The sequence below is a fragment of the Manis pentadactyla genome, chromosome 15 (assembly GCF_030020395.1).
Source record: "Manis pentadactyla isolate mManPen7 chromosome 15, mManPen7.hap1, whole genome shotgun sequence".
In the NCBI taxonomy this organism is placed as follows: Eukaryota; Metazoa; Chordata; class Mammalia; order Pholidota; family Manidae; genus Manis; species Manis pentadactyla.
Window position 1 is genome coordinate 3066896 of NC_080033.1, and position 26814 is coordinate 3093709.

At 46.1% G+C, this 26814-nt stretch overlaps 1 protein-coding gene across 1 annotated transcript in view; it reads left to right on the forward strand.

Moving 5' to 3' along the window:
- LOC130681106 (uncharacterized) overlaps positions 1–26814 on the forward strand; it is a gene marked incomplete at its 3' end in the record, with an annotated part of 204334 nt that overhangs the window by 38496 nt on the left and 139024 nt on the right. The window contains exon 5 of the mRNA XM_057493297.1: positions 19238–19430. Within this exon, the coding sequence (XP_057349280.1) occupies positions 19238–19430 (193 nt within the window). The remainder of the gene's footprint in view (positions 1–19237; positions 19431–26814) is intronic.

A 26814-nucleotide genomic window follows, 5' to 3' on the forward strand; every position in this document is an offset into this window, starting at 1 on the left:
TTCTCCAGATTGGATGCTGCTGGTTCTGGCTCTGCATACTGAGAAGCACTGATCTGTATAGTAAATAAAAGAGAAAAAAATAGAACACAATATCTACTAAGACTTACGCAAAAATGCGTCTGCACCCCTGAAGCTTCTTGCTGTTGAAATTCTTAGTACATGTATGTTATAGGGAGTGTCCTCTGTAGTGACAATCAAGATAAAGAAAAGCTGACTGATTCTTAGTGTACTAGGTGAGAACATAGAATATTCTCTCTGCCTTTGATGGGGGGGTCACATAGATCAGCCCACACAGTGGGATTTGCATTCCCTCTCCTTATAACAATTGAGTCAACTGAATTGTTGAGCAGGTAGATGACAGCATCGATCTAAAAATATATAACTTGTCCCAGAGTATTTCTAAACCTGCGTCTAAATCTCAACGTGGAAATGTGGATTGTCATACAAAAAGCAAAGGGCTCAAGTACCCAATGCACTAGATTTTGTAATAACATTCAGGGATCTTTCCTAGTCCCTGTGCCTCTATGCGGGGAAGCAGATGAAAAAGCATACAGACAATTCTTTAGGAGAAAATAAAAAGTCTTACCTCATCATGCCCACCAGTTCATACATTCATACATTCACAAGTTCATTTTGCTAATTCTTTTCCATTCTTTCACTCCGGGAATGGTCTGTGGTTTCCGTGAGCTGTTTAAAAGTGAAGATAACTTTTGGAAGACAGGAACGTAATTCTATTCTAAAAGTCATCTCGGAAATGGTCAAGTTAGCAATAGAAAGTTCCATTTTTCCCTAAACTTAGGGTAATGAGTCAACTTTCACTCTCTGGGAGACTTCTTCAAGCAGCTTTGGCCTCGCCTGGCTGAAGAACCAACCATTGTGACCGAGAAATCAGAGAGCTGGAGAGAGCACAGAGGTCAAGTCCGAGTTCCCATCATCCAGCCTCCCCCCTACATATCCACACACTTTAGTGCATGCCTCTCATTTTCTGCACATTTCAAAAACTGTACTGCACCCGTGTGGTCTTATCCTGGTCACTCAGTGTCGGGATTGGTGTTCTCACCCCTCTGGTTTATATATATCACTGTGCCCTGAATTGTATACTTACTTTATTAGTATCTGTTGCCTCTGTTAGAATGCAAGCTCCTATATGACAGGGACAATATATAACTTGTCTACATTTATCTTTCCTGCACCTCTCATGTCTAATCTACTAGAGGCACTCATTAAATAGCCCTATATTGATGGAATGAATGACTCAATGAAGTAACAGAGATTCAAAGGATGACTGGGAATTAGCCAGGAGACATGATAGGGAAAAGGATTCCAGGCAGGGGAAACTGCATGTGGAAGGGTCCTGTGGTAGGAGAGGAAAGTGTGTTTCCCTATGGTCAAAGCTAGAGTTGCTGTAGATAAAGAGAAACAAGGCTGAGCCTTTTAAGCCATCCATTCTTTGTCTGAAGGAGCTTCTGATACTGAATCCTGAATGCATTGACAGGATCAGCTATTCTGAATTCTTATTTAGGAGGTAACTAGAATTCCAATCAGGCTCAGCCTTAATTCCAGGGCAGTTACAGCTTAAAAGCTACCATTTATTGAGTGCGTAGTATGTACCAGGCAGTGCACTAGGCCTTTTATATAGCTGCATTTTTTTCCTCTAATTATCTGTCTACTGTGCTTAGCTTTTCTGGAATAGCATCTTGCTTTGAACTGCCAGTCTGTCGATAAGAGTCAGATTTCAGGGACCCAAAACAGCTGTCCTGGAACTACTGTCCCTGTTTCTCACTGTCTGTGTGCTGCTTGAGAGGCCCCGACAGCCCTGGAACTTGGACTGAGCTGGCTGAAATCTGTTCACTTGGATGAACCTGAGACAAAGCTGACTTGTCTCAGATCAGTGAAGCCTTCCAGACTGATACCAAGGACCCATGGTTTTCTCTGAGACTTCAGTTCAAAGTCAGCAACTTGAATGCTTAGCTGGATGGGTAAGACAGCTACTAGCAGAGTGGCCTTGGGACCGGGGAAACCTGAGTTGGATGCCCAGCTTTATTACTTCCAAGCCGCAGAACCTTGGACAAGTTTCTTCCCTCCTCTGAGTTTGCATTTTCAGGTGTAAAAGGAACCAATCGTATTTACTCTAAGAGTGTTTTAAGGATGTAATGAAGCAATTTAGCACAGTACCTGGCCCGTGGTGAGACAAAAGGACCACAGCCCCTCTTCTTGCCGTGCTGGTAGCCACAGGGAAGCGAAGCCCAGGCCTGCTGCAGAATTCTCACATTCTACAGAGGGAAAGGAAAATCAGTTGCAAGTACGTGCAGATCTCCATTTGCTGGGCTTGCTGGAGGATGGATCACCTTGTTCATTTCATGTTTTAGGTCCGCAGGTAAGTTGCAAATCCTTTTTATTGAAAATTCATTCTGTCTTCCACAAATGTTTATTGAGTCTGCACAATTTGCTAGGCATGGGGGGAAACAGGGACATATTAGATGGTGATCCTGTACTCACCTTGGGAGTTGGAATAGGGAGAGTAAAGATTTTCTACAAATGGTGAGGGAAAGCACTTTTTTGCTTAAATACAGAACGTTAAGCATTATTTACTTACAAAAATCATTAAGGATCTTGCAAGGGCCTCTCATTGCCTAAGTGAATTAATAGAGAACTAAAAGGGGAGCAGCTGCTGCAAACAGATATGTACCGAACTTGTGTTTTCCTCCTGTTTTTATATAGCAATATAAATTATATATTATATGCATAACACTTGCCTATGCTAATTCGACAAGAATTATATACTATATATGCATATACAACAATTTTATTGGTATACCAATATATAAGTGAAATATAATATGCTATTCTGAATTGTATAAGCATTTGTTTATATACACTAATTATACTAAATATGCATTTGTTTATATACACTAATTATACATTTACATATAATTATACATTGTTCTAATGATATATGATTTATATGATATATAGTATGTGCATATATTTTATAATAATATAGATATAAAAATAACCCAGTTATTTATATCATGTTATTTCACTACCACATGTATCTTTCTCTTTAAAATGGAAATGGTAAAGTTCTGCTTAGGTCAGATACTACGTATGATACATAAATCCATGCTTTATTCCCACTCTGTAATACTAGTGAACATGGAAATCTGCAAAATGATAAGGGGGATCCCCCATTATATCCCACTCTCCGAGTTTCTCAAGCATCCATTCAGCAAGTTTCACCAAACTCCTGTTATGTGCCGGGCTCTGCCCTGGGCACTGGGGTGTGGAGCCAGATGAGGCCTTGGCCGTGACCTCGTGGGGCTCACAGATGGGGGCAGTTGGCCACCTCAGAAGGCTGTGGGTTTGCTGTCCTGGAGGAAGGAGCCACAGACCCACAGATCCACAAAAGCAGCCAAGTGACTTTGCCTGGGACACTGGGAAGGATTTCTAAAACAGGAGATGTCTACAGGGAAGTGGGAAGGACGTGAAGAAGAGAGTGGAATACGGGCCTGCTGTGGAGGGGAAAGGCACGGAGAAAACCAGCGCTGATGCTCACACAGTGGGACACATTCAGGAGGGGGGACTGCAGATGTGCTCCTGCTGATAGGATAAAATACCAAGAAAAGTAGCAGCTGTATTCATAGCGGTCCTGATGGCAAATACTGAGCATCTACTGCCGTCAGCCCCTGGATGCATTAGATCCACGATCCCGCCACGATCTTAGAATACATATGGAATTACACGCCGCATAGTGAGACAAGTGCCCAGAGGATCTGCTCTGTCACTCGAGGCCACTTGGCTGTGAGCACAGAGCTCAGCTGACCAAGGTCTGCTCTATCTTACCCTGGTGGCCTTGGGCCAGGTGCCTGACTCTGCAAACCTCAGCTCCTTCCTCAGGAAACTAGAGCTAACGGCTTGTTCTGCGGGCGCCATGGAAAGAGGGCCGCACAGGGCCGGGGTCATGGCGTATCAGTCAGCAGTGGCTCAAGTTCTGTGATACCGGCCAAGTGAAAGGATCTCAGGGTAAAGGGGCCCACAGGGCTAGATCTGGAGGGCTAGCCTGGGAACAACTGAAGGGTGTGCACTTCATTCTGAGAGCCATGACAGGGATCCTTTGAAACAAGCAGTGAAACGCTCAGTGTTGTATTAAGGAGCCTCACTGTGCCCGCGGTGTGAAGTGCACAGGGACATAGCCAGGCCCATTTGAAGGGCACTGTCCTGAGCCAGGGGAGGAAGTTTGATCATCAGACTGAGAGGTGACAGAGATGCCGAGAGGGAACGACACACTAGCTAGCTGGATGTGGGAGGACAAAGACAGAGGGGTCAGGGTGACCGCCAGGTTCCCGGCTTTAGGGTGACCAGTGTGGTTCCACCCACTGAAGCAGGAAATACAGTAAGAGTCCCCTCAGTTCACTGTTGAAGTCCTAACCCTCAGTACCTCGGAATGCCACCTTATTTGGAGATAGGGCCTTCACAGAGGTAATCGAGTTAAAATGAGGTCATTAGGGGGGCCCTGATTCAGTAGCCTGGTGTCCTCATAAGAAAGGAAATTTGGACACAGGCTGGTGTAGAGGGAAGACCACGGAAAGAGCCCCAGAGAGAAGATGGTCTGTGAAGCCAAGAAGCCGCATCGGCCCCCACCTTCACAGCCACCGGAAGGAAACAGCACTGCTGACATCTTGGCTTTACACTTCCAGCCTCCAGAACCATGGCAGTACCTTTCTGTTGTTTAAACCACCCAGTCTGTGAAGTAATGTGCTGATAGCCATGAGTTTCATTTTGGATCAGTGTTGTTTTTGGATAGGCTTGCCAATAGATACCCAAATGGTAGTTCAATACACAACTACCTGGCCTCCGTGTGGGGGGCTTGGCACTGGAGAGAGATTAAGGTGTGTCATCATTTCTGACACTCCAGCATCTACAGCAGTGTGACTGTACACAATAGGAGTTTGAAAACTAGTCCGGTGGATAAAGGTTTTATTTCCTTAAGACAGAGAGCAGGACGGACTACACAGATACTGGCACTGGTTCTAATCTCCCATCCCAGTACTAACAAGGTTAGCTGAAGCCCTGTTGAATTTCAGAGGATTGCTGCGTTGATGCTGGTATTTATACCCACTAGGAAGGATAGTCCCTTCTTTATTCTCCATAATCAGGGGATAGAAATATTAAGCAAATATCAAAGCTATTCTTAGAACAGAGAACTATAGCCTCTCTGGAGTCTTAGGTTCATGCCATGTTCTGAAATGTTGACCTCCAAGTGAGCCTGTCAGTAACATGTCTATTGTAGGCAGCAACTTAAAAGTCTGCTTATCTTAAAATGTCAAAGTAAGCAGACAGTACGGCCTAACAGAAAATGGCAACAACCGGAAGTCAGGGGACCTTGTTTGAATCTCAGATCTGCCTCTGAAGACCTGGGTCACCTTACCCTTTCTGAGTCCCCTTTTCCTCATCTATAAAACAGTGATGGGAAGGGGGCAACTGGATAATCTTCCAGCTCTGAGATTCTGTGACTCTTTCAGCATTGCCTTTAATTGCTGATTTAATTGTGACTGTGGGGAAGAGACGTTTCCAGAAATTGACCTGCCAACCTGACTTAGTCCACCAACGTGAAGACATGTACATAAGGTGATAGGCAGAAGCTAATGCCCCAGCTGACTTTGGCAGAATAATTTCCCTCCTTAATAATTTCTGCCTCCTTAAGATGGTAGATGGAGCACTGGAAAGACATAGTACATGCTTTGGGAATGCAGCTTAATTATCAGCAAATTGGGTCTAACAAGGTTTCTGAATGCACATGATCACAGGATTTTGTCAAATGACGTAAATTAGTGACCATGTTGAAAAAGGATATGGAAAAACCACCCATTCCTAACTGCATCTGTGATGTCTCTTAGACCATTTAACATTTAAACCTCATCCATTGGCATTTCCTTTGTATCTGGACATGTAAATGGGCATCTCAGCCCTGGCTATGATAACCCACCAGAGGGTACAGATGATTAAGATTTATAGAGTACCTATGAAATGCCACGTTTTGTGTCAAGTGCTTGACCTGTGTTACATATGCCTCCTGTAACCCCCTGTAGCAGAGGCTGTCAGCCATACCGTATCTTCTCTGCACTTAGCCCAGCCTGCTGAAGGTTGCTTACTTAGGGCTTCTGTCCAGCTGCGGGAGCTTTCTTGGCCCATGAGGATGAGCCAGATGTGCACAAGAAAGACTGCCACAGAAGCAACGCTCAACCTATATCGGATGGACATCTGGTGGATAAATACTCCAGCTTCCTCACCACTTGGCTGGGATAACAGGTGTATTCTGCCCTTGCTCATGGAGTTCCCCAGAGGGATTGAGTTGTAGGAACCCCTGGTGGATATGGACTTGATAAAAAGCCTATAATGGCTGCCATCTTTTTCTATCTTGGTATCCTGGCATTTCCTACAATCATATTCCAAATAAAGCACTCTCAGATCCTTGCCTCAGGGTCTGTTTCTCAGGGACCCAAACTAAGATATTCCCTTAGGCCCCCCAAAGGAGGAGGTACCATTATTGCTAATTTATAGATGAGGAACCGAGGCTCAGTGTGGTTACATGAGTTGTTATCTTGGTGCTCGGTTTCGCTGGCTCACACTCACTTTCCTCTACACTAGTGGTTTGCAACTGAGGGAGATTTTTGTCTCCCAGGGGATGTTTTGAAATGTCTGGAGACATTTTTGCTTGTCACAAACTGCGGGTTGCTACTAGCACCTGGTAGGTGGAGGCTAGGATGCTGCTAGACATCAATGCACAGTTCAGCCCCTACAACAAAGACTAATTGAGCTACAAAAGGTGAAGAGTGGCAAAGGTTGAGAAATCCCGCTCTCCACCCAGCAAGCCTGGTGGTTGGGTGGTAGCACTCCTGTGTGACTTTCCTATTGTGTTTCACTTCCAGGGCCAGGCTGTGGCTCAGCTGTGCTCCACTATCCCCAACATGACTATCTTTGGAACGGCTTCCACTTTCAGGCATGAAGCCATCAAAGACTCTGTGACCCACCTCTGTGACAGAAATGCAGACTATGTGCAAGAACTGAAAAGGCAAGGGTTTGCTCCCGGGTGGTCCTTGCTCTTTCCTCTCCTACAGAGCAGTAGCACCCATTTAGAGGGGGGATGACAACAATAATAATAGTAATAACAGGAAACATATATGTTGGGGGCCTGGCATTCCTAGCTCTGTGATGAACACTTCGCATGTATTAGCTCATGTACTTCTCTCAAAAGATAGAGCTTTGCCTGCCTGAAAAACCCTGTTATCCCTGTTTTGGAGAGGATAAAACCAAGGGACAGAGCAGTCCAATAAATCACGAAGCTAGATTATGACCGCTGCTATAACACTACCTTAGCACGGAGAGGCTTATTTCTCAGTCATTCACATAACAACCCAGGGAAATGTAGATTCCAACCTGACTGTGACTGAGAGCCACCAAGGGACCAAACTAGTGACCCAACCAGCTTTGGGTTTTGAACAGTCACTGGTGGTGTGTAGAGAAGGAATGGGAGGTGGGAAGGGCTGCAGGCAGGGAGAGCAGGTGGCTGGCTGCTGTCGGGGGCTAGCAGACGGGGACCCTGATTTAAACCCAATCCCTATTGCACCTGGGATCCCAAAGCCATTGATCACGGCCACGTGTATGTCAACACAGGGAATCAGATGGAAAACCCAGCTGCCACCCCGTTTTCGGGTGATCTGTGTGTGCCACCCTGCTGCTGCTCAGGGCATGAGGCTGACTCTCGGGTTCTGCTTCACTCGGGGCCCCTGAGGGAATTCGAAGATGTCCCAGAGCCACTGTTTGCTTATTTTCATTTTCCAGCCCTGAGCTGTAAGGTGTGAGGGAATTAAGTTGTCCACGAAGCATCATAATAAAGAAACGACTCTCTCCAAATCACACAATAAGATGAAAACTTAAAGGACTAGAGGATGTGGTTGTTTGAGGTGATAGATTCAGACCAGATTAGCGGACGCTTGGGACATTTCTTGGAGAGTCTTCTGATGGTCTATATTTTCAGATCTGCCTTTAAATTTGAAGGTAGATATTTACAAAGAATTTAAGGTTGCCCCAATATTGACTGTGGGATGTGAAAAGAGAGCTTTGAAGCTAGATATTACAAGTTCACCAGCCGTGTCTCAGATGTCTGGAGATTGCAGGCATATTTTCAAGTCTTCCAGGGTAGACCTTTGCCTGCCTTCCGAGCCCTCAGGCAGCCTGCATCTTGCAGCTACAATGTGGAGGATCCAGAAGGAGCCCAGTGCCGCTGGAGGTGGGAGGTTGTGCGAAGTGGTGAGAGGGGACAGTGAGAGGCTGCTGCTCTTCTGAAAAAGTGACCGTCCATAAGCAGGACACTCCTGTCCTCCCCGTTGTCCATGTAGTGCCTCCATCCCCTGTTCCTCCCATCCTTGGTCTGCTGCCTCTAGCCTTTCAATCCATGATGAATGCTGATGTCAGAAAAGCAAAGGGTAACAGCATCTGAGACCCACCTCACCACCACCTTCTTTCAAATGTGACTTACAACACCTCCTGTGCGTCTAAGCAGAGACCCTGGGATTGGACCAAAAATGACTGGGAAGCTGCAAATATGTTTATGCCCTCTGTGGCACTAATCCTTCCCTCAGGAAAGAATCCAAAAGGAGATCAAAGCAACAGGCACACGTTGCCCGTTGCAGAGCTCAGCACGGCTTCTGCATCCCTGTAGTGCTGAGCAGAAGCTGACAGGGTGAATTGTAGCACTGTCTGTAATAGTAAAAATTCAGAACCAGCCCCTATTATCAAGAAAAGGGAAACAGTTCAGTAGATTATGCTACACACACACAGTTGAGTTTATGCCACCCCGAAAAAATGATAATTATGAAGACTCTGTCAGTAAATGAAAAAAAATGCCCCTGGTAGCATATTGAGTAAAAAGACAGAGTGCCAACTTCTAGCTACACTGTGATCACAGCTTTGTATTAATTCTTGGCACATAAGGACATAAAATGAAAGGAGAGGGGGAAAGATCCAGCCACTAGTATGCAGTGGGAGTGGAATACAGAGTGAATCTTCTTTATTTTTTGATCACAGATATGGTTACACTATCTTGGGTGTGATAAACTAGAAAAAAACAATTACCATAACATTTCTTGAGAGGAAAATTCTTTTATAAGCCAGTCAGTTGGTAAGGTTCTTCTGAACAAGTTCTCGGCCTTGACTCAGGCACAGTAAACGGGAAACGTTTATAATATGGACCCAACCTTGACATCACGTGGCCCTTCTCTGGGAAGGAGGGGTGACTGTGCTTGAAACCAAGCAGAAGAGTTCGAAGCCTTAAATCATGTGCATCTGCACACTGTAAGGTCTTTAAACATAAAGAGGAGAGCGACACCAGAGAGAGTGCCGAGGCAGACGCCCCTAAGGGCGTGCTTGCAGGATGGGATGGTTTGCAGAAGGTAGAGGGAGAAGGGGGCGAATCTCAGGCCAGGTAGGTGGGCAGGGGCCAGGCAGGTGGCAACGCCAGGCCTTGCTGGCCTGGCCTCTCATTCTGCTGAGCACCATGTGTAGGGCATTGCATGTGCACCTCAGACAGTCCTACAAGGTGCACATTCCTTACTGTACCTACAAAGAAACTGAGAATCAGTGGAAATTAATGAATGCCTGATCACCTGGAGAGAACAGAGAGAAGGTGAACCAGAAAGGATTTTCAAGAGGGGGGCAGGGCCAGGTACGTGTGGTGCCGTCAACAGTCAACAAATACTAAGGAGAGCCAGGCACCATGCTCAGCACCCTTTGAAAAGCCTGTTGTATGGGGGATGCTATGTTCAGTCATCTGTGAGAAGCCTACTGTGTGCCAGGAACTGTGCTGGATGCTCTGAAATCACCTCACTCCCTGTTGCGAGCTTGGAAGTGATGGTTAAAGCTATGGCACAGATGAGTTCTCAGAGAAAAGGGAATCGAAATAGAGGAATGGAGTGGAGTGGAGTGGACACTCCCAAATATTGGTGGGGGGTGCTGAGAAATGAGGATGACCCCGTGCTTCTGATGAGCTACCTAGCTCTGCTTGTGGTTTTCATGACTATCCCATTCAAAGAACTGCTAAGGTGTGCCTCAGTGTAGTGTGGTTGAGGGAGGCCCCACCCCAAGGCTACTTACGGGGGCCTGGAGCATTTCAAATGGACCAGCCAGTCCCATTCAGTGTGAGCATTGATTGGCCTTGTGCTGACTGAGTGGGGGTGGAGCACTTCAGTTTCCCACCTCCTACCTTAGACCTGAGGGGCATTTCTAACCTCCAAGGAAGCTAACAGATCAAGCATCCTCATCCTTCAAAAGGATGCAATGACAGCAGCCAGGCAAGGAGCAAATTGGTGGCTTCTTTGACAAGCCCTGTTCATGTGCAAAGGGTATCTTACCTGATTCAGCTCTAAAAGTGCTGGCAAAGCATATCTCTTGGCATCTCTGTTTGAAATAATATGGACTCGCTCAGGATAAATATTTTAAAAGATGAAATTTAAGTCAGAATTCTTCAAAGACTGAATTAAACTGACTGCTGTTTGCTAAAGCAATGCTTCCATAATTACACTGGCTTGAACATTCCTGAAGTGGTAAGTTCAGAATAGCGGAAGGGCCACCCACTTTGGAGTTAACCTAGACCGAGGTTTGAATTTCAGGCGTACCAGTTACACAGTCCTGGGCAACGCACTGCATCTGAGAACCTCCATTTCTTCTTCAAAAAATTAAGTTAAAACGCCTGCCTCACAGACTTGTTGTGAGGACTAATTATGAAATGCCTGGGGTGCAGCAGAACTCAGAAAATGTGTTTCCTTTGAAGGAAGCATACATATAGAGACCGGAACACCAGTCTTCAAATGCTTTCTTCATTCCGTTGCATCCATTCACTTTTCATTCATTTACTCCTTCATTCATCCAATCAGTTACTATGCCAGCAAGATAAAGGCTGAAGATACTACAGTAAGCAGCATAAACATGGCCCCTAGATCATGGGACTTACATTTTGGTGGAAGAGACAGTCCATAAATAAGTAAACAAGTAAGTAGAGTGATTACAGCCATGATAGATAATAACTACAACTCTGATAGATATGAGTATAGATACTGAAGCATAAAGGAAGCTAAAAGAGATACTTTGGAGGTGGGGGTTGCCACTTCAGGTGGGGTAGTTAGTTACAACTTTTCTGGTGAAGTCACACATGAGTGAGACCTGAAAGGGGAAAAGAAATCAGCTCTTAAGGAAAACCGGGGAAAAGCTGTTCAGGCAGAGATTATAGCACATGCGAAGGCCCTGAGGTAGAAAAGTTTTAGGGATAGCTAGAAAGTCAGAACGCCTTGAGAAGTTAGTGGGAAGTGAGGATGCGGAAGTGGACAGGAGCTTACAAGTTACCCTGGCTGTGGCCTGCCCTGCATTGCTACAGAACCAGAGTCCACAGGATAGCTACCAAGACCAGGTAAGCAGCTAATGGAGGCGGTATGATGGGCAGTTTGTGCAAGAAAATGTGGACTCACAAGTAGAATGTAGATATGAGGAGCACCAGGCAAGGAGTGGGCAGTTAGGATGGGCAGGTCCTTCGGGGATGCCCTGCAAGGTGTGCACAGCTTAGAATTTGGGAGGCTTCTCCTGAGCACAGGTGGGCATCCTGCAGGCAAGGAGAGAAGTCTTAGGGAAATGGAGTTCAGAGAGAAGACTTGATGGTCTAGGAGGGCTGGTTCGTAGAAGCAGAGCAAGGTCCTATTTCCATAGGAGTAAACAAACTTGGCATAAAAAGGGCCTGGTAGAGATTAGGAAAACAGGAGTATAGTTACTCAGCCCATGACTAAAGGTGGAGATCCAGTCACTGGTTGTGAAGTACCAGGCTATAACCCACCACCAAAGGCTGTGTACTGCACCTCCCACCTCTTTGGCCTAACCTGGCAGCAAGCTCCCTCTCATTTTCTTTACTCCAGCCAAACTGACTGCTTCCCAGTCTTCCTGCTCATCAGGCATCCTCCCACCAAAGGGCCTTTGCACATGCTGTTCCTCCTTCCTGGAACACTATTCCTGCCATCCTACCTGGATAAATCCTCTACTTTGCACTTCCCCAGGGATCCCTTCTATGGCAGGCCTGATTAGGCAAATTCTAGATTTACCCAATCTCATAGTGTATTTATGGCACTAGATGCCATTCAATTTTAGTGTGTAATTATTGGTTAATGTCTGCCAAATGTAAGTTCCAAAAGGGGAGAAATCAAGTCTGAGTGGGCTCACCACTATATCCCCCAGTGCCTAGTGAAGTGCCAGTGGTAAATATTTAATGAAAAAATTAATTATTAATTTTAAAAAAGCTAGTTTGCATGCTAATTTGGCTCCTGAGTAACTGGCTTAGACCAGTTGTTGTCAAGTGTGGAGCCAGAATCAACAGCATCAGCTTCTCTTGGAAACGTACTAGAAATGCAAATCCTTCAGCCTCACGCCAGATCAACTCAATCAGAAGCTAGGGAGAGCGGGGAAGGGAGAGCAAATTGCAGTCTATGTTTTAATGATCCCCCATGAGATTCCAGTGCACACTTATGTTTGAGATCCACTGGCCCAATTCCCTAGTTCTGAATTTACAGGTGGGACTTGAAAGGACGCACAGGCAGATAAGAGCTCTAGTAGGTAGAAGCTAAGCTGATCATTTCTGATGGGCCTTTGTTCCGGGCTGGATTTCAGACTTGACTTGAGGACTTCTATTTATTTTGCTGAATAGAAGTTTGCAAGTTAAATTAACATGCCTTTTAGCTTCACTGAGGAGGGAGATGGAGAGCAATGAAAAGCTGGGCCCTGCTAAATCAGGAGCCCCATGAAGACAGGAAACTTGTTGGTTATGTTTGCTGCTCTCTCTTCAGCACCTTGGACAGAGCCTGGCTCTGGTTCCCAGAACATGCCTGTGGATTTGACTTTCGGTGTGATGGTTATGTGGCTGGCAATAGGCCAAGCATTTCATTTGTCACCTCATTTCATTCTTGACAAAGCAACTTGCTCACGCCACTTCACAAAGGAGGAAACGAAGGCTCTGAAGTTGAGTGAAATGGCTAGACAGCAATTCAAACTGACCGACTCCCAAGCTTGTTCTCCCAACCAGAGGCCGATTCCTAATTATCAGCCACCAGCCAGATTCTGAGCGGTCTCCAACCTTGTGAAATTATTATAGTTATACCCAGGAGGGTAAATCTACTTCTTGGACTCTGGCCCTCTTAATTGCAATTCTGAGAGCTCCCACTGTGATTCTGGGAGTGAACGACAGGACACAAGAAGGGAAAGGGAATGACAGTTTGGACCCTGACAGGTTACAGAATTTTCCTTTGTGTTCACACCATCTAGAATTCCTGCTGAAGGAGTGGACGTTGTTTTGGATTGCCTCTGTGGGGACAACACTGGGAAAGGTCTCAGCCTTCTCAAAACACTGGCAACCTACATTTTATATAGCAAGTGCTCAAGAGAAGCAAGAGACATGGCCAGTGACAGGGGACGCTGCACGTGTGCTTACAGATGAAGGCTCTGGAAAATGAAATATGTTGATATGTTGGGATAATGAGATTGGGGGATTTAATTTTTACATGTTTTCTCTAATATTACTATTGCTGTTATTTTCAATTATTAGAGTAACATATGTGCCTACTCCCCTGTTACCCCCATGAGTACGCCTCATTCTAAGCAGGACAGAGCAAGGCCAAGCCAGTGTAGTTACTAAGCTGGGACTTGACTACAGAAGGTGCTGATGGGAAATATTAGTGGCTTCAAAGGAGGTTCAAAATGAAGGAATGAAGGACTCACAGCTGGATGGGGAGGAGTGGCTAAGATACGAGGATTTTCAGGGAGGTTCTTTAGTCCTGGAGATGAAGGTGCAAAGTGCAGACCCTCCTCCCTTTGACCTACTCCTGTATGTCTCAGTCAAGAAAGAAGCCCTGGATGGTGGGCGCACACATCTGCTTTTGCAGCCACTTATACGCTCTTGGATTTAGGGGGCTTATGAAAGGTTTTCTCCGGCAGAATGAGGTTCCAGAGCTTCCTCTCCCTCTTCTCTTCTGTCACACGCATGCACACATTAGTCGTCATCAAGTAAAAAAAAGCATATCTGAAGCAAGATGTCACATTCTAAAGCTGAATGATACTAAGATTATATGATGTTTCAGATTTTTGGCACCTCTGTCCCCTGTAGGTACAATAGAAAATTAAGCCTTAGCTCTGAACAACTCAGGAAAAAAATACTCATTTCCTTGCTATAAGCTGAGAAGCTTACAAAAGATATTTGAGAAGTACAGATAGTCCAGCATCTTTTTGTCATCATCTTTATGGCAGGTAGAAGGAATAAGCTTCCCACTGCTGAAATGTTCTGGGATTCTCAATAGTGGCCACACATTTCATAGTCTTTGCAGTTGGACACATAATTTAAAAATCACTGCTATTGATAAAAGAAGCTATGAATGTCAAGGCACAATGTAGGGATGGATACTGGATGTGGCTAACATGTGAGTCAAATGCAGATGGATAATTGATTCATCCTTACTTATTTACCAGTTATCATATTGGCAGAATACAACTAGATCATCTCATAAGTACCTAATAGATTACAATCATTCTTGATTGCTAAGTAATCAAAGTCTGGTACCGTAATGTTTGGTGGGAGTTACCCCATAAAAGCAGGAGGAGCAATTAACTAACTTTTTAACACAGGCCAAATAATTAAGTTTAAAAAATTGTATTTTCACTAAGTAACAGTTCTCTGAGAAGGAGTTGCTCCCAATCTTTGGGGAAAGGCAGAAAACTCCTTGAAAAGCCAGCAATATGGTATCTGATGTGTTAAAAGCTCTCTCATCCCCTCTCACCTCCAGGAATCCCACGAAGGGGTCTTTTCTCTTTGTAAAAGCACCTTAGGGATCTTTCCCGACTCTACCTCTCATCCGCCTTCTGAACACTGTTGTTTCCATTAGCAAATCTGTTTCTCACACATTTGCTTCAAGTGGTTTTCACCTTTATGCCTAGACCTCTTTGGAACTAGTATGTTGGTTACACCATTTCCTTGGCTTCTGAACCTGTTTCACCCTCTCCTACTCTTTTATACCCTATTTTTTCCATCCATCTAAATTCTAGCTCAGCCCTACCTCTCATATCACGCAAGTACCTAGCTCCAGTCAGAGTCCAACCTCCTCACTTCTCAAGGAATCAAATTCAAATCATAAAGGAGAATCACACAGGGATTCACTTCTTAGTCTTGAAGAACAGAGCCAACCATTTCAGCAACTCATCATTTTATTATGACCTACATCACCTACAGTTTTGCAACATACCTGTTTCCAAAGTAATGACATGATCACCTTGAGAAATATCACCTCCCCTTTGAGCCAGTGACACGTGGCTAAAATTAAGTCAACTGGACGCCACCCATCCATTTCCCTTTTTCTTCCAAGGCTGGATTACATTTATTTTCAACTTCTTGACCAAAGAACTGCCATTCTTCCATGTGTAGCAAAAGATACTGATTTTCATTAGCAATAGCTTGACTTGGGAATCTTTCATTTGCAGGTTCATCCAATTTGGTGACTGGAGAGACCAAGAGCTTCTTTAGCTTTGCAAAATCAGTAAGTATCTGCGCACGTCGACCGTGCTCTGGTCATGCAGTGATTTGCATGTTGTGAGCTCTCCCATCCAAGGATTTGACCCGATGAACTAAATCATGTTTGTCCCTCATCTGCACCATCCATTTTCAGTAAAACCCGCATTCCTTCCCTTCTCACTACACATGGGCAAGACTGTATATACACTTGGGTTGCTTTTGTCTAAATGAAGCACAGAGATTGTCAGAGAAATTCAAGAAAGCTTCCTTTTCATTTTAACAGAGATGACTTAAGTGTTGGTGTTTTTAATCATTGGTCAAAAATAAACTTAGTATTAGTGCATTTTATGTGCTCCCTGGAAAGACCGACCATTTGGTTTGGCTACTTTCTGCCCAGGTTTCTGGGGATACTTGAAATTTCTCTGTATCTCCATACTTCTGAAGTGGAGATACAAATGGGATCTTACAATTTTAGCTAGCTCTTGGGGTGATTTTTGGACAAAAGCAAGTTCGTGAATCCCTAGTGTAAATAATCATGCTTTGAACACAGTGCTTATTTTGTCTGCAATGAGAGGTAACATCTCTGGGCTTTCACCCCACTAGGAACCTACTCAGATCTACATTCCCACTGAGAGCAACACTTGCTAGAATTAAACCAGTTGGGGCTTGAACTTCAGTTCTTACCCCCACCCCCACAACAGGGGATCGCTGCTTCTCATAAGAGCTTGCTTTTGTCTTGTCTCCTCTCAGCCTCCTAAAGCAGCCAGCGTGACACTGATTGATTCACTTGCTTCACAAGCATCTTCTGAGCACCTACTGTTTGTGGCATGTGCCAGACACCAGGGTATCACAGTCAATGAAATGGGTACATTTTAGACCCCCTGTAACATATCTAATGAGGGAGACAAATGGAAATAAGTACAACATATTAATAAGATGTATATAAATAGTCATAAAACCTCTGCAAGGGATAGAAACGGGCTCTGAAATAGTAAACAGCAGGATGGAGGCATTGTGAATAGGGTGGCCAGGGAAGGCCATAGGAATGGGTATGGAATTTATTCTTAGAGTGTCCATATGCCCCCACATTGCCAACACTGACTGCCAAAAGCGTCACCCCCCAGACATTCCCTGATTCTGGAATGATTAGTGCTCCCTGCCCTGTGACAAGAATTAGAGGACCTGCCTTTGCATTTGAACTTTGAAGTTCAGGTCAAGGATGAGCCCAAGTACAGAATCTGCAGGGGAGCAAGAATAGAATCTAAGGAAGGATGCCATCAGGAGCGTGTTCCCAGCCATCAGGAGCGTGTTCCCTGCCATCAGGAGCGTGTTCCCTGGAGACAGGCTTTGCGCCGCTCACAGCTGTTTCATTGCTGTGGCTGTGATTAACGTGATGCTGACAGCCTGCTGTGGGTAACCAAATTGATCCCAAATTAAATACAGTTGTAAGAAGTGTTTTCCCTTGCTCCCCTAAATGCACAGTCACAACACACAGTGCTAATGAAGTAATTGCAGCGTGCCCAGGTTCCATGAGGGCGCTCACGGAGCTGCCAGGAAGGAGGCTGAGGTTCTCCTGGCTGAAGAGGGAGTCCTGGTTTCCAGGATGCTCTATGTATACTTGGAGGTCAAGAGTGAACAGTGTTGCCTTTCAGAGGCCTGGTCCGTTTATTGGCTGGTCAGTTAGAAGCCAACTGAAGATAGGGCATGCCAAGGAGTGGAATGGTGACTTTGCTCTGGAAGGTTCTAGAAAGGTACTTCCTTTTATCCATTGGAAAAAGGCTTAGAGATTAAAGACATATTTGGCATGACACAGGAATGTCTCCCTTAACCATGTTCCACCTTAAAACTTGTAGAGCTTGTTAAACTCTTTGTCAAACATGCCACTTGCTTTTAGACCATAGTGATGGTGATAATAACAGGTGAAGTTAATGTTTAGAGAGACTCTGACTCCAAATTCAGAGCTCTTACTCACAAAATCAAAACATTTCTTCCAACTTAAGATGATAATATAACAATTTTATTTTGAGAGAGAACCTACTCTATGTCAGACACTGTTCTAAATACTCTGCATGTATTAACACATTTATTCCTCATGACAACCCCATGAGGTACAGAAGGGAAACTGTGCACAGAAAGGTTACCTTATTTGCCTAAAGTTGCACAGCTAGTAAGTAGCAGAACTGGGATTTCAAAACCAGGCATTCAGCTCTTGAACTCACTTAACCACAACTGGGCAGCAATCGTGGGTTCAGCAAGCATTCCTTTCAGGAGCATTGATTGCAGACACCCTGTGAATCAAATTATTAACCATTTCCCTACCTTTGCTTTTGCATAAGCCATTCATGGCCAAATCCATGTCTCCCCAGCCTCCAGGCTGTGGGGAAATGTACACTGGTAAAGAATTTGTGCATGAAACTTACTCCTGTTTTCAACCTTTCTCACACATATTTTGCTAACGATACAATTTTCCCACTTAAAAATATGTCAAGATCTTTTACTTTTGTGAGTCTCCCAATCCTGGGAAATAGCAAGATACAAATAAAGTAAAAGTGTAAATATTATAAATATTCACAAATGACCATCACATTCCTCTTTGCCTTCTACATTAAGCTGATACTAACCATTTCACCTCTTAGAACCCTCTAGAAACTGGAACTTTGAATTCCTAAATTCTAACCAGCACCCAAGGAAATGCATTAAATCAGAACAAAGCAGTTAAATAACCATTTCTGTAGTTTGTTAATGGATTACCTACTTACTTTCTTGTGGGAGATGAGAGACTTGAAAGAGCAGCCATCTTTGCTACTTAAGTGTGTCCCACCTAGCACTTTGGGGCTAGTGACATTTGGGGCTGGATAATTCTTTGTGTGAGGGGCTTTCCTGTGCCTGTAGGATGTTTAGGAGCATCTCTGGCTTCTACCCACTAGATGCCATTAATTTTCCCTCCGGGCATCTCAGCAAAAGAAGGCCCCCAACATTACCATATGTCCCATGGGGGGTCCAACGTCCCCCAGGTGAGAAGCACTGATACGAGGGCCTGGTGGCCCTGCCGTGCTGCTCCCTCTTCCCTTACCCTGCCTCACTCTGCTTCATCTGACGGACTCCTACCCACCTTTGCAGGCTTGCCGCCACTCCCCGCTAGAAAACCCGCTCCTGTAGTCAGAAGCGTCACTCCCACCGAGTCGCCGCCACACTCTGGAACTTCTCTGCCACTCTGCCCCCTTCACCGACCCTGTCACCACCACCACCACCATTCACTAAGCCTAACGCTTTACACTCAATCCTCCCAGGACACCTCGGAGGCAATATCCTGCCACCGTATGCAGCTGAGAAAAATGAATCACAGCCAGTAACAGGGAGCGTGCTGTCGAGCCAGCATTCAGCCCTACAGCTGATGGTGACACTCATCATATGCCTTCATGTTCCAGTGACATAAGGCCTCGTAGTTGTTCCCACCTAGATTCTTCTCATAAGCATCACCGTGCGCTCACAGTAGTGCCTGGCCAAATGGATGCTTAGGAAGATGCGTCAGCAGTTAGAGCTGCCACGTGGCCAGCGGGAACCTGGTCCCTGCAGCCCTGTTCACCCTGCAGCGCAACAAACCCGGCCTGGCCTCGAGTCCTTGTAACGTGGCACCCTCTCTCCTTCCAGGGGTGGCAGGTTGAGAAAGTGAACCCCATCAAGCGGTACGAAGAGAACAGTCATCGCGGGGTTTTCCCTTGTAAATCTGCTCTTCAAACAGGGCCGTGCAGGCCTCATTCGAGGAGTGGTGGACAAGCTCATCGGGCTCTACAACCAGAAGAAGACCAAGCCCGTGGTGGATTCCATATGGGCCCTGGAGGAGGTGAGCATGGCGTTTTTCCCCAGCAAATAATCTCTTCTTTTCCATCTAGGCAGACCTGGGCAGCCAGATACAGTCTTTTAGCAAATGACTATTCTCCAGGTTTGTCTGTTTTAAATGAGAGTCCTAAGAGTCCCTGTCCTATAGGAGAGTGGATGTAAGGAACACCTTAAGGTCTGTGATGGTTCTCCAGCCATGCGCCTCAATATACCATTTTTGCCTTGAACCCTTCCCAGGCGGGCCAGCAAATTCTAGTGGGTGTGTCCAATACAATTCACGTCGGCTACACGGGAGTGTGAACATTGCTACAGAGCCGTTTCGGTCACCTTGTGGGTATATGAGATCCAGGTCAGGGCCGACAGTGGCTCATGGCTGGAACCGGTCTAAACCCAGATGCTCGGCGCCTCCGTGCGGCCTCGCTGGCCAGCTGCCCCACGGGCACTGTATTTATGAATGAATCGCCGGATCTAGTATTGCACTGAGTCTTTTTGTTCACTGATCTGCCAGGAGTTCTTGCATTTGAAAGCATTTCTCGATCACAAAAAAATCAAGAACCCCTAATGGAACCTTGAAGGACAGCGAAGCGGGAACTGGATGTATTACTGGTTTCCGGCACCACAGGAGCAGCCAGGGTCTAGAAAGCCCTTCAGGACAAAGGACACTTTGAGCTCTTGGGAAGCCAGTCACGGCAGCCCTGCAAGGAGGAAATGAAGGGCTGGGGCGTAGGTTTCAAGAGGCGTTTCCTTAAGAAATCTTCTTGTGTCAGGATTTCATGATGTCAGCTTCAGGGAGCCAGGATGCCCCTGGGAAGTACTTTAAAATACGTGGAATATCCTTTTTGTTTGCTTGGCTGGTTTCTGCATTCTGTGTGGTGAGCACCTTACAGTACAAGTGCTTTTTTGTACTTCTGGGAGGCAGGGACACCTTTGAAAAAGCTGAGGAACTTCTGTGCAGCGGATGGTCGGTATTGTCCTGTCAAGAAAGCTGGGGCTGTTTGCCTAAACAGCAGGATTCCGAAAGTCCAAAAGCTTCAATACATACAGAAACCCCCCCCAAATGTTGTGGGGTCACCCTGTAACCTATTAGGACTGGTCCTGCATCTATGGGCCCAGAGTACGCCTGTATCTATGCCTGAGACTGCGGTGTCATGGTCTTTAAAAAACCCAACCATCGAAAACCTTTGTTTATTATGATAAAAGAAACACACGCTCCTTGTAGGGAAGTCCTAAATTAACCAAGAACACAGGGAGAAAATGAACTGCAAGCCCACATTCCAGAGATGGTCAACATTGTGAACATTTTGGTTTGCTTTCTTAGGGTCTCTTTTTCTATTGCAGATGCTCACCGGGATCAGGTCATTGCTAAACTGAATCACATAATCATGCATTCCCTCTGCTGAGTAATTTCCAAGATGGGTAGCCGATTGTAATGCTCTTCTTGAAAATGCTGATTTAATGAGTCAGATATCCATATCGTATTCACTGTGGTACCTCAGTGGTGTAGAGACAGGCTGGACTGCATGGTTACCGGGTTCTAAGTGGTCAGGGAAAAGGGAACACGGAATAGTCAAGACCAAGGCTGAGAGATTAATGCGGCTGTGGGGCAGATGGGGAGGCTTATCCTTAAACCCTGTGTTAAAAAGGACTCAACAGACCTGGTAATATTTAAGTGAGGGGTTGAAATCCAAGAGGGGTCCAGTTGGGCTAGTGGGTCCTTCTTCTAGTATTTGAAATCATTCCCTGGTCATAGAGGTAATTGAGTATCAGCAAATACGTGTTGACTAACTTCTGTGTGCCTAGACTGTGCAGGTGCTGGGGTACAGCGGTGAACAGAGGGTCACCTGGCCTGGGTTCATGGGGCTTACATTCAGAGGGCTGCAAGGGGCAGCAAATACTGATGAGAACAAAAATAAGCAGGGTATTTGCCAATTGTAGTAAGTTCCTGGAAGGAATTAAATAAGGGAATATGTTGGCAAGTAAGGGGAGGGGCAGGCAGTTTGCAATCTCCTTTTCATTATTACCCCCCAGGGAGACAGACTTCCCCCCCTAATCAAACCCCTCTATGAAACAGAAGTATGCCATCTGTGTATATCTATCACTCTACCTACATATCATCCATCTATGTCTTGTATATATATCTTTATATATCTGCTTGCAGATTTATTTATAAGATTTTTTCCATCCTCCAAGAACCAGTCTTTACCCGTTTGAGGGGGTGTCATTCCCACTGAGAATACATGCGGTACAGTGACTTTAGACTTTACAGAACGGCAGGTGTCACTGAGCTGGGACATGAAAGAGGCAAAACACTGGAAAAAGAGCATCGAGGCAGAGAGACGCTCAAGAGCAAAGGGACGAGGAGAGAGAGATCTTGGTGGAGGTGAGGGACAGTGACGTGGCCCCTTCCCAGGGATTACTGTGAGCAAAGGAAGGAGTGGTGCGCAGAGCCTCCGGGTCCGCAGAGGCCAGACAGACGTCTAAGTTCCCATGAGAGGCTGCTGCAGGGTCAGCGGTGCCACATGGTGGTCCCAAGGGTGTCACCCTCCAGGGAAGCAGCAGAAATTGTCAGGCATGGTTCCAGGCTCCAGCTGCAGAAGTCCAATGTCCAGATTTCAATCCAGATGGGAGGGGGCCCTAAACTAAGCTCAGCTCTGAGTAGAGGGGGACCTGGCCAGCTGCAGCTGAGACACGTAAGGCAGCCAAGGGCACGTCAGTGTGGCTCAGCTGAGGACGCAGACCAGAGGTTCTCAGGACCCACAGAGACCAGGGATGGGGCAGCTACAGCCGGCAGCCGTGGCTGACTGAGTAAGGGGTCAGCTGCAAGCGAGTCCGGGGACTTCATTGCAAGCACTTCCCCAGTTCACCCACTTCCTTTCATCTCTGCTCATGGCAGTGTAGCCGGAGCTGGACGTCCCCCCTCCTGCCCGACCCCACAGCGCGCTCTCTGCCCAGCTGCCCTAGTGGGCTCATCACCGCCTCGCCCAGGTCGCCTCCACCCTGCTTAAATCCTCCCACAGCCTAACACTGCCCTGAAACGGCGTCTACATGCCTTTCCCTGCCTGGTGTAGCCCTGCCCAGTCTTAACTCCCGCCCTCTCACCGGCCTCACTCCCCCCACCTCACCTCCGCTATCCCAGCTTCTGTGGCACGCATCTCTGTTCCTGGCACCCACCCAAGGCTTTCCTGTCTTGGGCTTTTGAACCTGTTGCTTCCTCTAGTTTGCACACTCCTCTAGAGTGTCACAGAGCTGCTTGCTTCTCATGCATGTCTCAGCTTCCATGCCACCAATAGAGAGAGGCCCCCCCAAGGCCCCTCCTGAAGGTAGCATCCCCTACAGCCACGTCTGCCCGGGTCATTTGCTCTCCCTTTACCCTGCCGGATATTCTTCATTGCATTATCACTGGTTGAAATGATCTCGTTCATCTGTTGGTTGACTTGGTTAGATTCTGTCTCCCTTCCAGGGGAATGTAAGACCTAAATGAAGAAAGCCCTTGAATGTGCTGCTCGAGATCCCAGTACTTGGTACAGAATAGCTGCTCATTAAACAGGCATACTTGATTAAGTAGGTGAATACAGGAAGATATGACCACTTTAATATTTTCTGCTTGACAGTCAAGTGTTTGTTGAATGAATGAACAAGCTATACTAAAACAAGGTATTACTACTTTAGACAACTTGGGCACAACTCACGTTGTGGCTGACTAATCCTTTCTCTGCATGGTAGTATGTTTAGTGGCATCTCTGTACTTTACCTGTGAGAAGCCTAGAGCATCTCCACCATCAGCTGTGACAATATAAGGTATGTCTAGACATTATCAAATGCCACCCTACTTGGAATGGGGGTGGCGGTGAGGGGGAAAACCTCCCCTAGTTGAGAACTAGTGGTTTAAAAGAAGCCATATGGGTTAAGACAGTCACCAGGAAAACAAAGGAATCCTAGGTCCCACAGCAGGCGAGTCAATCCACAGGGCAGAGACAGACAACTGTTGCCTGTTTGCCAACACGAACGTCCACAGCCACTCTTCGGTAACACCCACCAACTTCCTGAGGGTTCTCTTCTGAAATATTTACAGGCATCTGTTCAGAACTGCAGTTGGGCCAAACTCAGCTATCTGCCAGGCCCACACAGCTCTTCTGGGCTTGGAGAGCTTGAGCATGTTTATGACTTGTGACCCTCAGAAGGAGGATTATAATGTTCCCTCCCCCTACCCTTTGGTGAACGATTTCACCAACTGCTTTTCAGGCCAGTTCTATAATTTCATCTACAGAATATAAAGCCTATAGAGATTAAAAGAAAACTTTCCTGGGCTCTCTGAGCCCTCCAACTACAAGATTTAATAATATCAGAGATATAAAAAGATATATATCTTTTTAGCCATCTGTCCTGACTTTATTGTAAATTTAATACATGAAGCAGAGCGGATATGCCCCAGACCCAGATTTGCTACCAGATATTAAATGTGCAACTGTACTTTAAGATGGAAAAAAGTTAATCTCTCCAAACAGTTCAGAAGTGAGAAAGGGACAAAAAAATACTTATATTTGTCAACCAAGCAGCAGTGACATTATTGAGCACCTGCTGTGTGCTGTACTATTTTAGGATGTCAAGTCTACAGAAGGAATAAGCTTTGTTTCCTGACCCTGGAGATTATGATCTAGTTTCTGAGCAAGACTAAGACCTATGAAACAATGAGAAGTTTAGCGTTCAGTCATGGGGTGTTGTTTTCAGGTGCCACCAGATTTGAAAATGAGAAAGAATGATATTAAGTGAGAGTGAATGTCCAGAGGCGGTTTCAAGCATAAGGTGGGACTTTGTTGAGATTGGAAGGATACAGAGTCAGAGTGAAAAAAATAAAACGAGGTATTACAAGCAGGAGGGACAGTGCGAACCAAATCCCCGAAGTCGGAGCGAGTCTGGGGTGGGTTAGGGCTGACAGGTGTGACCTAACAAAGCAGAGGCGACTGGCTGAGCGGGAGAGGAAATAGGCTGGTTCTGGTCAATGGAGCCGATTCTTGGAGGGCTTTGCTGCCAAGCACAGGAGTCTGAGTTGATATTGTGGGTGAGGGAGGGGGGCTGAGCATTCACCATGTGATCTTTCCATTCTGGAACGAATTCTGGAACGAATGGAATGGGTTTCCACAGAAACCCACCCTGGTCCCAAGCATGACACTGGGAAGGCCCACAGCTGGGGTGTGTGGCCGTGGCCTCCGATTCAGTGTCTTTTCCCACCGGCCATTGAATAGTATGCAGAGGGCCCTGTTCTGAGTGGAAATGGGCTTCCTAAGTTCATTTGTTGAGGCCCCAACCCTCAGGACCTCAGAATGTGATTGTGTTTAGAGAGAAGGCCTTTAAAGAAGTTAAAATGAGGCCTTTGGGTGCCCCTGATTTAATCTGAGTGGTGTCCCTCTAAAAAAGAGGAGAATTAGGATGTACAGACACTGCTGATGCACAGGGGAAAATCCATGTGAGGACTCATGAAAAAATGGCCACCTGCAGGCACAGGAGAGGCCCCGGAATGGAACCAGCCCTGCTGACCCTTGGCCTTGGCCTTCTGGCCTGGAGACTGTGAGGAAGTCGGCTTCTGCTGTTTGAGCCTCCTGGTCCGGGAGCTTTCATTATGGCAGCCTCAGCAAACTGATACAGGGTTGCATGGAGAGCTTGGTGATATAATAAAATAATGAACAATGATCATATATTAATAAAACAATTATAATTAACAATACAATAATTGATATAATTTATTATAAAATAATATCTTCTATTAAAGGCATTATCTACAGTGTTCTATAACATTATTTACATAAACATCTATGATTGAGCTCTGTGATATGCATGGCACTAGCCACATGTGGCTATTTAAATTTTAGTGAATTAAGATTAAGTCAAATTAAAAATCCAGTTCCCTAATTCTATCAGGCATGTTTCAAAGGCCAGTAGCCACACGTGGCCAGAGGTTCCCCTGTGGGACCACGCAGACATGCAAGACGCTCTCATCTGGGCAGGAGTCTCCTGAAGCTGGTCGGTGAGACGATGTCATCCTTCTGTTTGAAGGTAGGAAAAAGCTCACCTCCCAGCAACCTGGCATGATTCGCCTTTTACTAAACTATGTTACCCACGCCCTTCCCTGTGGATCTCTCCTTACCGACCATTGTGAACACCACTATCCAAATGCACTCACTTATTTGATGTAATTGCCCCTAATTCCTCATTATGTGACCCCTGCATTTTTATCTTCATGTTAATAGTCGTGGTTTAATTATATGGGTATCTTTCATCGTATGCCATCGCAAAACTTACACAGAGATTGGTCTGCTTAAAAGAATAAATGAAGGAAAAATCATGTGATGCTGAGCTTGCCAGGCACCCTTATCTGTGTCAGAGCAAAAGGGTGACTTGATAAAAGGAAGATTAATGTTGAACAGCAGCAGCAGAGAAGGTGGAATGACCCAAGAGGCGAGGCTGAGTGGGGGTGTGATTGTCAGTTTCAAAAAGGCTACAGGCTTCAACTCCAGCGCCAGCCTGGGAAGTCTGGAGAGGATGAAGCCAAGCATCTGAAACCGACGCCCAAACTCGAACTCAGAGAAAGACTTAAGAAGAAACCGTGGACATTCCACTTAACTATGGCAGGTGGCAACTGACTGGCATGCACCTCCTTTAAAGGGTTAGATGCTCCTTAGAGGCACAGCTGGGTGTGGGGAGAGTAATTTAAAAGCATCGCTTCAAAGCAGGCAATGTGTGGTGCCCCTGTGCACATCAGTTTGGAGCACGGACTTGGGGCAGCGGGTCTGGCCAGGGGGCCACGGGACACATTTAGGCACGGGAGGTAAGCCCCAGACAGAAGTGGGGGCAGTGGAATAAGAGAGAAGAGGTGTATCTGAGTCACTAGAAACAAAAGCCAAAGGAGAAGCAAGAGTCAGATGACGGTGGTCTTTTCACCCGGGAGGCCGGGAGAGGGGTTGCCGGCACTACCAGTTTAGTCAGCAGCGGCAAGGGCGGAAGCTGCTGTGCAAAAACTGATACGCTTAGACGTGAGTTTGACTTGAAGTGATGGTAAAACGTGCAGGTAGGGCTGTCCACAGGCGATTCGAGCCCACGGTCACGTGGAGATGAGAGGAGAGGGCTGGGTGCTTGTTCCTACCGCCACTGCTAGAGGATTTACTATGGCCCCTCAAGATGGCCACATCCTAATCCTTGAGGTCTTTCAGTGTGTTGCCTTACATGGCAAAAGGGACCTTGCACATGTGGTCAAAGGTTTCATGATAAGATTGCCCTAGATATTTTGGGTGGGCCTGATACAATCCCAAGAGTCTTCATCAGCAGGAGGCAGGCGAGCCAGAGGCAGAGAAGGGGATGCAGCACAGGAGACAGAGCAACGGCGCTGGGACGCG